The 13,397-nt window shown below is 45.2% G+C and overlaps 2 protein-coding genes across 2 annotated transcripts in view; one reads left to right on the forward strand and one right to left on the reverse strand.

Moving 5' to 3' along the window:
- Positions 1-8,851, forward strand: part of LOC8029058 (neuferricin) — a 32,073-nt gene extending 23,222 nt beyond the window's left edge. The window contains exon 4 of the mRNA XM_002402886.5: positions 7,806-8,851. Coding sequence (XP_002402930.2) covers positions 7,806-8,022 — 217 coding nt within the window. The 3' untranslated portion in view covers positions 8,023-8,851. The remainder of the gene's footprint in view (positions 1-7,805) is intronic.
- The window catches only part of LOC8029055 (beta-1,4-glucuronyltransferase 1-like), a 30,075-nt gene continuing 25,434 nt past the window's right edge, over positions 8,757-13,397 (reverse strand). The window contains exons 3-4 of the mRNA XM_040214867.1: positions 9,581-9,593; positions 8,757-8,815 (exon numbers count right to left, since the gene is read on the reverse strand). Coding sequence (XP_040070801.1) covers positions 8,757-8,815; positions 9,581-9,593 — 72 coding nt within the window. The remainder of the gene's footprint in view (positions 8,816-9,580; positions 9,594-13,397) is intronic.

Below are 13,397 nucleotides of genomic sequence, written 5' to 3' on the forward strand. Positions count from 1 at the left end.
AGCAAAGACGCCTTCACCTTTCCGTAATTCGCAGCATCCTCCGGCGTTAGGCGTCCATATACGCTGAGAGCCTCTCTGGTCAGGCAGGTACTGAGCGCGGTAGCCCATTGGCCCTCGTGCCATTTCTTACTGAGTGCTATACCCTTGAACCTACGGATGTACGCGTCCAAGTCATCTTTCTATTCATCGAAGGCGACCAGGAGTTTACTGGGGCTCAATTTCAGGGCGCTCTGCCCTTCTCGTTCGCGCCTTTCTTCTGACACGTTACTGGCCGCGCTGACTCTTCCTTCCTTTTCCAATTTAATCTTAAGCTTTAAGATCTCAATTTCTCGCTCTGCGGCTTCTTTAGCGAAAACCAATTCTCTCTCTGCTGCATCCAGTGCAGCGTCTCTATCGGCAACTTCTTTCGCAGCTCCCCTCTGGGCGGCGTCATCCATCCACATTTTTAAGTCGGCCCCAGCCAACCCCAGCTGAGTCCCCACTGACAACAACCTCTCCCATTCCATCTTTGTGCCACACGCACTGTCGGAACAATTACGCGAACCGCGTTACATGAACCTTCACTCCGGCAACAATGCGTGCGCGACTTGCAAGAATAAAAGCTTTTCATAAGACCCGTCTCTGTCCCACGGTCCCCCGAAAAACGAGCGTCCTGTCGCGGACGCCAGAAAATGTCGCGGTCCGGTGCGGAGCGAGAGGGGAAGCGCACTCGTCGCAGACCGCAACGGGGATTCGGACGCGCGCTATCCCACAGTATGTGGGCTCCAAGGACGGGGGGACAAAGACAAGGCACGTGACGAACAGAGCACTAGAAACATTTAATAAGAGGCTAGTAAGATGGTGACAAAAGTAAAAGGGTAATACAGACACGGTCTCAATTAGGCGGAAGAATACAAAAGAAACTTAGCAGCTATGGGCAAGCTGGAGTATACCCAACAAGAGGAATGGGAACGATACCGCACTTTGACTTAGTCCAGCACGACGAGGCCCGCAGAGGCGTGGAAGCACCTGAGGTCGGTCGCTTGCGATGGACTCTGTCTCGACGTGGCCGCGGTGCGCCAGAGGCGGGGGTTGTTGGCTTTAGTCGCTGTCACGTCACGGACGGTCGACGCACTGGGGAAGTCCGGCAGAGGAAGTCCGCACAAAGTAGGATCACAGAAGTAGCTGACATTCAGTGTCCCGACGGGTCTTCCCCTTTACCGCGGTGCCTGAGGCTACGCCCGGAGCCGACAGGAAGAGCGGGTTGCGCTCTAGAACCTCCCAAGTCGGCTGCCGCGCCGTTTCCCAGTTTCAACCGAACGGCACTCTTTCCTAATAAAGTAAACAAAACACACCCGCTCCCCTACAATCGCATACACTCACACACACACAAAAAAAAAAAGAATGACCGTAGCAGCGGCGAAGACACTCGTTGCCCCCAGCTCCAAAGTCAATACCAAAAATGCTCAACTGGGGCATTTGGCAAACTCATTTCCGAGTTCCACGAAGTGGTACCGCGCCCAAGCATCGGGCAAAAGCATCCCCCGAACGAAAGTCTGAGAGGCCATAAACAAGTCAAGTTAGGGTCCCAGTCGGGACCGGCGAGGTGCTAACTAGCGCCAGCCAGGGAGAGTCACACCACCAGTGTGGACCACACGGCCCCGCAGGCAGCCGACGGGGCGCCCTTTACAGTACACGTGGCCCGGCGGGACCAGTCCGGTTTTTGTGACATAGTGCCAGTCAAGTGCCAACCCAAAGCCCTGCGACTTCTACACGATGGCCACTTCGGCATTGTAAAGACTCAAGCCAGAGCTACAGACTCAGTATGGTAGCCGGGACTACAAAACAATGTGGAACAGACAGTAGAAAGATGTCATCCCTGCATTAAGAAGTCAACAAAAAGGAAAATGCCCCTACTTCCAGCAGAATTTCCTGACAGACCATGGCGGAGCGTGGCAATGGACCTCTTTTACCACGAAAGCCATTGGTGGTTAATTATGGCCGATTATTTCTCTCAGTATCCAGAAACTGCTCTACTACAAAGCTTGACTATGTAAGCAGTTGTCATCCACTGCATATCAATTCTTGCTCGTCATGCCATACCAGATGTTGTTTCTGACAACGGACCTCAGTTTTCTCGCATAGCGACGTCCACGTTTGCTACATTTGCAAAGGAATTCAGATTTACACATGTCACATCCAGCCCTTGTTATCCCTAGAGCAATGGGTTAGTGAAAGTCGCCATAAAAATCATCAAAACGTCTATGCCAAAAATGAGAGACCCCTACAAGACACTTCTCCTGTACCAAACAACAGCTTTAAAAAAAGGGGAACAGCCCTGCAGAACTTTTCATGGGAAGGTGTCTCTGGGTCATGCGTCCCTACATTAAGCAACATGCTGCCTGCAGTGACCCCCGATGTAGGCCGGCTGAAGAGCTTCTGGAAACAAAGACGGGACATCAAAAAAACTTACAATCGCCGCCACAGTGTTTGTGACTTAGTGGGCATCGTGGATGGTACAGATGTCTAGGTTTTAGACCTCGAAAGGAGAGGTACTGTACAGCAGCCAGCACCACATGAACCGAGGTCCTACCTCGAGGATACCGATTAGTGATGGGCCGAACTTTTGCCGAATCGAAAGTTTGGTGCCGAATCTTGGGATTCGGCAAGCCTGCAGGAAATGAACGCGCCGGGGAGGCCGATTGAAGGTCACTCGAAAACGGGACACATCCATAATCACTCCCAAGGGTGTGCCGATGGCGCATTCACCCAAATGGGCCAGGGAGAACCGGCCCCTTCGGGGAATTCGGCCTTTTTGGTTCCTTGTATCCGGGAGGCCGACGCCACTGGTGACGACGACTCCCACGGCCTGCTCGAAGCTAGACCTAAATAGGGATATAGGGAACCCCATGGTTCCCGCAATATGGACTCTTATAGGTTTATTTTTTATGCTTTGTTTTTTGTCTGAATTAAGAACTGCAGTTTTGTTACAGAGCTCCTTAAAACTTGAAGGACACATAAATCTAGGTGCTCAAAATGACTGTATTTTAACATTTCTTCAGTGGGATTTCATACCTAAAAGAACCATTCACGGCAGTTTGCGCTGTTCTTCATCAGTCGTCTTCATGTTACCGTGTCTGGTGCTTCCACAAGCAACTAAACAGCTGGTGTTTGTTCTCCTAACATTTGCCATCTCTCCTCAAATTTGCAATGATATAAATGAAAATGAAGTGTGCGGTTATGCTCCAAAAGCTCTTTTTGCTTCTCCAAACTTTTGGCTGCTCCAAAATGACTATGGCCAATCACATCACCGAGTTGGTGAAAAGCTGGGAATGTCAGGAAATTCGGAAGTAATTTGGTAGATACCCTGTTCTTGCATTTCAACAGAGAAGAAAAACTGAATAGAATTACTTGTGCTCATTGTTTTTTTAGTCTTCAAAAGGGGTTTTAGTTTTATAATTTCTCAGGTTCTGACTTGGATCAATGTGCTTAGTGAAGCGTGAAACACCATAAATTAACCTAATGTATGTATTGTTTCAATATACTATAAAGCATAATTCAAGATTTTCCAAGTTCCTTTGATCGATGTAAAATGCTGGACCAACATTTGATTGCTAACTAACCCTTTATTACCAATGTTTTCTTTTTACAGTTTTCTTTGAAAACTTTAGAACCTCTACCTGACTAAATATTTTATGAATTAGAACTGGGTTCCTTGAAACCTCTTACAACAAGAGGACACACTGGCACCACCTATAGGGTAGCAGTGTAAACTTGGCAGTCCGGCATATCTTCTATTTCTCTCGCGCATTATCCTTTCTTTCTTGGCTCGGAAAACTTTTGTCAACGTTATAAACGACCCTTTTTATAGGTTTTACGCACATTTGACTTTGCAAATCCTGCAAAACCTTCGCTCTTGTGAATTGCAGTTCCAGGGTCACCGCATAGATGGCGCCAGTGTGTTTTGTCATCCTAAGAAATTTCAAGAAGTTTTAACAGCTCTTGTCTCTCTCAGTCGTACTTGGTGTGAATGGGCTTTTAAAAACTTGTTTAAAAATAAAAGCACATTTTGACTTGTTTTTACTTGACTATTACTAGGTACACATTAAGAAGGGTAAAAAGCTGTAAAGGAAAGGATTATGATGCCAGAGGGGACACTAACCCTTTCCTTGACATGACATCAACTCCTTCTCTACTGATGTGGTTGCTGCGCTAAACTGTGCCAAAGCGCTTGCCCTGTTACATGCTGCTACATTTTACCAAAATCGGAGGAATTTGCACCAACATTGCGCCAAAACGTAATTTCAGTTAAAATAATACTGAAAATATAATAGCTCGGGCCTTGCTGCCCAGCCAGACCGTTACGATATGCTTATGCAAGTTTTCAGAACTTTTGATTATCGTCTCAAATAACATACTATTCAATCACATTTCATATGAAAGACTGACAGTACTCGGAAGTTTCGCAATAGTTCTCATGTTCGTCGTCTGTTCTGCTAGAGGGTTAGTTAGTCTTTGAGTGTGCTTCTCGTCGCGCTCTGGTGTACTGCGGAGTAGGCATCGCGATTTTGCGTGTCTTGCTTCACCGCAGCGCATCCCATGCTAATGGTATAGCACTCCTCTAGAGCGGAACGCGACATAATTCCCGAATGCAACTTCGGTTCTTATATATGATAGAACGATATCCTGGCGGTACCTTCTTACAATTCAAGGTTTTAGCAAGGATGCTTCGGTGTTGCAAGAACATATATATGCACTCTTTTGTATGTTTATTGATTTATAACAACTCATTTGCTTAGCTATCAATTTTATATGGATGTGAGTAAATTAGGTCTAAATTCGCAGAAGCAGTGGATGAAAGCTTGGGAAGAACCTTAACGAGTTCGGGGGGACATTTTTTAAGTTTCGTTCACATGCCGTTTTTGTTATGAAGTTCTACAGATAATATGTAAATGACATTCTTAATCAAACGACTAGTGCTTTGTTTTTTTTATCTGGATTATAAAATGCAGTTTTATTGCAACGTCTACAACTTAAAGGAAACATGAATTTATCAGGGTGTCTAGCGACCGGGAAAACCGGGAATTGTCAGGGAAATTTTAATTACCAGGAAAAATCAGGGAATTGTCAGGGATATTGTCAAAAAGTGAGCCCAGTCGGAAAAAGGGAGCCAGAAATGCCATTGAGTGCCCTGAGCAAAGACTTAAGGACTACAGGGCAGAAAAATAGGCAACGAATTCTGCTCAGAGCAGAGCCTGGGTTCTGCTCACCCAATGTAGAGTGCTACCCGATGCAAAGAGAACAGCCGACAAATCCAGTCCAAGCCTTGGATTGGATTGGATTGAGAGTGTGACTCTAAGGGCTAGATCCAGGTAGAGCTATTAGATTTAGTAACAAACGAGAAAGCCGCTGACCCCAATCCAATCCAAGCCTTAAAGGGGTACGGAAACAAAAATTGAAATATTCAGATTTCGTTCGGAAATGAGTCAAGCATGACGGATAATAACTGTAAATTATAATCGCACGTTTGTATTTTGAACGATTCGCTATATTTTTCGTTCCAAACAGTGCACTCGAGCAAGCGCTCGAAGAGAAACGAACGGAGAGCGCCATGCGTCATGGGATAGCTGGCGCAAACAAAAACAGAAAGAAAAGATACCCCACGTTCGTGACGTAGCAAGGCTGGCGTGATTATGAGCTTTGCCCTTGGTGGCGTTGTCAGCGTTGCGGTGGTGTCAATAGCGTCAGTGCGTTACAACCGAGCCGTTCGAAGTACCCATGGGGTGACGAGCGTGTGGCTGGCCCAAGGAGCACGTAGCTTCCACAACACTGCCAGCTTAGTGCTGAACGAGGTGGGGAAAGCAACTTTTGTTCGAGTTTTGAGCGACGGGAAAATCTTCTAGGGGGAGAACTGCTGTTTCCCGGTTGCACAAACGAGGGTGCGAGAAAGAGGGGAGTCCTTCCGTTCCGTCTTCTTGGACCGCTTGGTACAATGCGCGATTTGTGAGTTCAGGAGGAAAGCTAAGAAGGAAAACGTTGAAATGCCAAAGAGCGGCGCTGCTCCGAAGGAATCTGCTACGTCACAGCTACGTAGCGGATTCCACAACGTTGCTAGACTACCTCCCAAATAGGCTCCGCATGCATCCACCAGGTGCACATTGAAGATCGTTTATTTAGCTTTAGAATTAGTTTTCTTGTGCTTTTCAACGAAAGACTGGTGTTTTTGAGGTTAGGGTGCAACAGGCAACACATTAAAGCTAGAAAATGAGCGTCGAAATTTCGTTTCCCTACCCCTTTAAGCCAAAAGTATCCAAGAGTGTGTATCTGGCGGCCGTGTGGCCATGTTGCCATTCGGTTATTGACGTGTGTAGTTGGGCGTCGTGTTTTCATAGTGTTTCCGGAAGTGGCCTCTTCACTGACGATGTCGGCGGCGAGAAAGTGCTCGTTTAATCCGTACTGGACGAATCCAAATAATTCGGAATATGCAAGTTTGATTAAGCCCGTGCAGAATGATCTTCGCAGTGCTCAATGCTCATTGCCTTGTGTTGTAATGGTCTTATATATTTAACCACCTCTACAGTGGTCAGGGAATTTCACCTGAAATTGTCAGGGAAAGTCTCAAAAACTCAGGAATTTCAAAATAATAATTTGCTAGACAGCCTGATTTATGTGCTCAATATTGTATTATTTTAATGGGATTCAGTACCTAAAATAACCATTAACAGCAGTTCATGCTGTCCTTCATCGCTCTTTCTTGTCACCCTGTGTGGTGCTTCTCCTTGCAACTAAATAAACTCTAGTTTTGTGTTTGAGGGACTCGCTCCTGCTGTGCAGTTGATGCTAAGAAAGGGTTGCACGTTAGTGAGAAGGCAATGTTGATGCCTTTTACTTGGACAGGCCAACACATTAATCTTAACATAATATTTGCATTGGTATGAATTAAAATGAATATGTGCTTATGCTACAAAAATTATTTTTGCTGCTCCAAAATTGACTTTTGGCTCCTCCAAGAGCTGCTCCGAAATGACTCTGACCAATCATATTGCTGCTTCTCTGAACCAGTACTACCATAAAATACTGTGTATCTGCCCATCCCACAAAAGTGCCAATGCCCACATTTTTAAGATTGAGAAAATATGCACAGTACATTTACCGTATATGTAAAATTGGGGACTGGACATGTGCCCATCCCCCATTTTTTCACGATTATCTCTAAATTTTGAGTAGGCACTTGCCCGCTATTTTAGGGTAAACAGAAACTCTTCCGTTCACAATGAGAAAGCATGGTTGGTTCCAGGACACACTTCTGATCAACTGAAGGTGTTTGGCATCGTGCTTCTCAAGGTGGAAATGTCGAAACGTATGAACCATTTGTGGCACATTTTTTTTTTTATAGAAGCAGAACACGTATTTGGATTATTCATGTTTCGACCTTATGAAGCACAAATCTCAAATTTGGGTCCTAAAGAGGTGAAGTGAAAGGTAATTTGTTGCACCTTTAAAGATGCAGTAAAGGGTGTTCTTACTTCCACTTGACCAGAAGGAAGCTTCATGTGCTTCCCACCTACTCCAAAGGGCAGTTTTTTTCTTTGCTTACAAAATCGCTCCCCTAGGACTGGCGCATATATTGTTTATATTTCATTCGATAAGAGAGATATAACTGCGGGCTTGAAATGCTCGGCAGTGCTTCCTGCAACAATCTTTTCTTCGCTTGACAAGAAAAGCACAGAGAATTATTATCATAATTGGGCCCTTAAAAATGTCGTTATACTTTGTTCGTCTTCCACCATTCCTGGCAGTGAGTCTCGATGACCTTGTCCTTGCAGCGGCGGCATCCAACGCAGTTGGGCCGGCGTGCCGAGGCAGTTCTTCGAACCCGAGACTCAAGTGAAGCGCTGCGTGTGCGTGCGCACCACGGGGCCCCCCTCGGATGCCGCGGTGGGAGCCAAGCACAACAACCGGGGCGACCTAGACCACCCTCAGCTGAAGGAGTATCCAGGTTGCCAGCCCACTTCGGACACCTGCAAGGTCCCTGACCCCTAGAGAACCAGATCTCTCTGCATGGCGGGGTTACGCGTAAGCTTTGCCACCGTTTCGCCTCGACGAGGAGGAAAGGAAGCGTCGACAAACGAATCCAGGCTCTGCTGTGATGCGTGGGCCGATCAATCGGGAAGGTGGCGGATTTCTCGCGTGACGTCACGTAAAATCTCGGATGATTGGGGAAAGATGACGATCACTGAGGGCCAGCTACAGTTCGTGACACAGTTAGCCCATATGCTCAGTTGCCAGTCTCCTGCATTGTTTTCTGAACCCTGTTGAAAAAATGTCGTCAGGCAGTAAACTTTAGCTCAGTGCTAACCTGCTTCGGTAAGACGCCAGCTTGCACCAATCCCCCTTCCGGGCGAAGTGTGTTTGCATACTGTGCATACGGGCGTGGTATACGGGGACATGTACTTCTGAGTGAACGTCCAAATTATTTTTTTATGCAACGTCGACTTTTTCCTCACTAGATAAAGATGAGGAGGAAAAACACAAGCTCTCAGAATAGCTTAAGTGAGACTGCCGTCAGCAGATTTTGTCGTTCTGAATAGCTTTGTTCTGTACACAATTGCTGTAATTGTGGGATGATTTGCTCGACCTAGTTCACATTCAATATTGCTCTCTTCTGCAAAAAAGAAGTATGAGCAAGTCTTGAATTTTTATCTTTGTCTGCTGTGCTCATATTTCATGGGTTGGTTGTGAACAAACCTTGAGAGTTTGAATCACTTGAGCTGCACTTAAAGTTGGGCTAGAAGACTTGCCACACTGCCGTATAAAAGATCAATTTGGTTTTTGCCTCTTCCTGTGCAAGCAGAATCTTTGTATCATTAAAGGGCCCCTGAAAAGAAGAAAAAAGTTTTTCAAAAACAGTCTGGTTGAGACACGCGTGTCGAAAAATGAATTTTACGCGAAAAAAAAAAAATTTTTAGAGCAATATTGACTGCGCCAGACGCAATTTAGTCGGCAGTCACCTCCTTTCCACTTTTCTCTCTCTCGGCATCTCGGGCGCGTGGAGGAGAGGTAGTCCCCGCCTCTTCGTAGCGGATCGGCTTGGCTGCTTTCCTGGCTTGGCTGCGCCCCGCACGAGAGCCATTGCTACTTCCTGGCCGTGTTCCAAAATTGACTCGATCTTACCCCAGGGTGAGGGTTTTGTACTCTTGGCGTTCTAAAACCTACCCGCGTACAGCGTTTTTCAATCTGTGCTGTCACGTGATACGATCCGCCGGAGAAACTCGGATCCATTTGGAGATTTGGAACACAGCCCCTGGCCGGCTGTCTGCCGGTCGAACGACATACCGCGTCGTATCGTGCACGTACCGTGGTCACCGTGGTCGTACACACAGTACATAGTCGTCGTGGTGGACCTCGACCTGAAGCGTCGGTTGCTTCAACGCTGCCAGCAGCTGGGCCTTCGTCCGTACGAGGACACGCCTCGCCAGCCGGAAGGCGTCCGCTCCGATCGCCGCGAGGCACCCGCTTCGCCGCGGCGAAGCGGGTGCCTCGACGAGTTTGTTCGAGCCGCACGATCCTTCAAGCCGCCGCGAGGACACGCAGTGGTAACTGATTTTTTTTTCTATTAAACGTTGAGTGCGGGGCCGCGTGCCTCACTAAACTCTTTACGGGAACCACGGGAACCGACATCTAAACAAACATTGGCACTGGCGCGCGCCAGAAAACAAACAAAAGATGAGGTAAACGGGACACACGAATCGCGCAAAGAAGAGCAGAAAAACAGAAACCTGTCACCCCGCGCCACTTCCTAAGTACTTACTATGACTGACTAACTAACACAAGCAACAAGCCCTCTTCAGAACGCGAAGACGGCGACCACGACAGAAAACAAAATGGCGAAGCTTTTGTTTGTTGTTTTGTTGTGGTATCCGAACGGAAGTTACGATTTTGTAAAACGTTTGTAAACAATTGCGACATTCATTCGATGGATTGTTTCTTAAACCTAAAAATATGTAATTCAAAAGGCGATTTTAAAAAATCACGAAGATTTTAAAACCAACATCTAAGCTGTCACTCATTCTACTGGCCAATGAGAAGCTGAGTTGAATGACCATCGCTACCAATGAGAAGCCGAGCTGAATGACCATGGAATTTGCGCGCAAAACTTCAAATAAATCTCTCGCCGTCAATATTGCTCTAAAAAATTTTTTTTTCGCGTAAAATTCATTTTTTGACACGCGTGTTCCAACCAGACTGTTCAAAAAAAACTTTTTTTTTCTTTTCAGGGGCCCTTTAAAAATCTTATGGCTCTGTCTACAAGGCTCTTTTTTTTGGTTTTTGTTCAGGTTATTACATGCGTGTGTGGTTTCTGAAAGTACTCGATTGCAAAATGGGTTTTTGGAAATCTTAAGAAGAGCATATTTTGTGTTTCGAGGCTGCTGCATTGCTGATTTGTGTGGCTGCGTTAGAGCGCTGCACAAGCCTGGCCTGAGCCCGGCCCGGCTAGAGGTGCCTCGGGCTGGGCCGGGCCCCAGCTTTCAGGTTGGCCCGGGCCTTGGACTTCATGGTGTAGGCTCAGCATCTTAACTGTACACACCAAAGAACAGCAGGTGTGGAACTCAGATTGTTACGTTTTTATAACTACTGTAAAATACTGGGCAAACACCCACTAAAAGTTTGGAGATAATCGCAAAAGAATGGGAGATGGGTGCTTGTCCGGTCATCAGTTTTGCATGTAAATGCGCTGTGCGTATTTTCTCAGATCTTGCCAATTTCGAAATGCGCGCTTACGTGAAATGGGTGGATATGCGGTATTCTATGGTATGTACTGTTCATGGAACTGCTCTAAGAAAGTGAAAATTTAAAGTGCCTTGACCTTCCCACCACAATCAGGGATATTCACTCTTCAGTTCAAAAGCAATAATAGGTAGAAAAATTTGCATATTTTCATGACAGGCAACCTTTCAGAAATTGGCTTGTTTATCTGATGAATTGGAATGATCTCAAGATGGAAAAGCATTTGCTCTGGACCAATTGAAGTCTTTCTTGTACACACAGCTGCAAAAATTGCATCTTTCCTGATACTCCATCTGTACAAGCAAGCATATGCAGCATGTGCTTGAGAGTGACTTCTACTGGCAAGCTGGTACGACGTACTTGCCTTCACAAGCAGAGAAATGGCAGCAGCCATGTACCCTGCTTGCAGTCATGCATTAGGACCGTATGACAGGTCCGTTCCTGGTTCAGGGAATGGACACTGTTTGCAACTGCATTTTAAAGTTCTGAAAAGAAACAGCAGGGGGCATCTTGAAAGGTCACTTCTGCGTATTGTGACACCTCTATCGTACAGTTATAGCAGCTGTTTAATTTTCAATAAATCCTAATAGTATGTGAAATAAATCATACTTATTTTTGTGTTTGCCCCCCCCCCTTTTCCTCCCCAGGAAAAAATAAAGAGTGATAGAATTGTTTAATTGTGGAAGCATTTTTGCAAGCGTTCAATCTTTAATAGACAATACTTGAAAGTAATTTCTTGGATTAGTCTTAGTGTATATGTACAAAGAGCGTATATAAAACGAGTCCGTTTCATGCAACAAACTTCATGATGGGACACAACATTTTATATGGATGGTTAGCTTCTACACAGCACCTTAAAGGGGTACTCCACCGATTTTTTGAGCTACCTCAACTAACTATATTTTCTGACTCTCCGGCCTTTACTCTCTCCGGTATGCTATTTAGAATCGCGAAATTCATAATAGTTATTGCGAAATCGGCAAATGAAAATGATGCAAAAACCAACATTCAAATATACCCGCGCTTTTCAGGGCCGTGACGTCAGTGGCAGGCAGGCTTGTCAGTCCAGCAAGCAGCCAAAAAATAGAATATGCCAATCATTTGTTCCGTGCTGGAGCGCGGGTACTGCAGCGAGCTTCCCAAGCATTCTTTTGACACCATGAAACTGCTTCGAATCAGTTTAAAACAAAATCTACAGCCCAAAGAGTGAACCCCTGCCTTCCACTGACGTCACTTTTTCATTGTTGCCAGTAGAGACTTCGATCTTGAAAAACACGGTGAGGACCAAAACTGTAAATTCAATAACTTCGCGAAAAAACAATATTTTGACCTAATATTTGGGATACTATTTTCGCGATGTTTGTTGGTTAGTTTAGCAAAATTTTAATCAAATCGGAGACAATGAAAAAATCGGTGGAGTAGCCCTTTAAGCTCGCATCTTCAGTGCAGATGCGACAGTATGAAAATATCACCTAGTGTAGAATTAAATAATTTACCTAAATTATTTCACATTACCAACCATTGCAATGCGATGCATATAAGAAAAAGGGGGAAGTGGAGGGCAAAGAAGTTTTTTCTCCCTTGAATCATAACTACCGTAGTATGTAAAATTTATTTTATAGTTTACTTCACTGCTGCACTCCTGTTTATTTGTTTGTGTATTTTGTTCGTAATCCCTTATTGCAGGTGGTTCAAGCTACCACAATAATTACTGCTTTTGGTGAACTTGCATAGTTTGAAATCAATGACTGGGAAGGAATCCGCCTTTACAAAGTGTGCCTTCGTGCTTCAAGCATTTGGATTGCAGCGTGAGTAGTGCTTGCTTGAATTTTCTTGCTGGCTGTACACTAGAGTGGGATTGATGTGGATAACCAATTGTATTTAAAGCCTTTTGGGTTTTACATTCTTAAGTTATGTGTGTTTGCCTTGTGTAATGGTGATATTTTGACATGCAGAGATGTTTATATCAGAATATGCATAATATGTGGCTCAGATATATGTGGCAAGGATTGAGTGAGGTGGCTTTGCATGGACTCGTTATCGGTGTGCGTTTGCCGTGCTACTTGGAAGAAAGTGCTTTCTATGTAATACCCCGTTTTTAAATAAATTTTCTTTTTACTTTGCATAGTCGGGTTTTTCTTTGCCAGTTTTCTTTTGTTAACTGATCAATAGAACTGCATCTCTACTTAGGCCTCCTGCTTTCCTGGGTCGTTGTACTGCTGAAGGTAGACCCTCGTATATAACGGGAGGGCACGTTGGACCTGTTCTACAGAATGGCCATCTTCTACAGGTGTATTTGTGTTTTTGCAGAGCTCTGCAGTGATGCTTTAGGCTCGTATTCCGAGGCAAAAACAAACGGCCGCCAGATAGACCCTTTCGCAAATGTGGTGTTTGTAGAGAATTTAGAAGAAAATATGCAGGGCTAGCTCCATGGTTCTGTATATTTCTTTGTCTTGTTCATTTTGCAATTTATATTTTGAGGTATGTCTACAAACTAGCCCAACCACATTTCTGTTCTCATTTTGGGGAAGCAAAGCACTCCCACCTCAGCCATGTATAATTAGGGGCTGCAAACCTTTATTATAGCTGCTTTGTTAAAAAAAAAAAGCAAGCTGATAAAACTTCACCCA

Source organism: Ixodes scapularis, unplaced genomic scaffold, assembly GCF_016920785.2.
Source record: "Ixodes scapularis isolate PalLabHiFi unplaced genomic scaffold, ASM1692078v2 PGA_scaffold1__304_contigs__length_218370807, whole genome shotgun sequence".
Taxonomy (NCBI): domain Eukaryota; kingdom Metazoa; phylum Arthropoda; class Arachnida; order Ixodida; family Ixodidae; genus Ixodes; species Ixodes scapularis.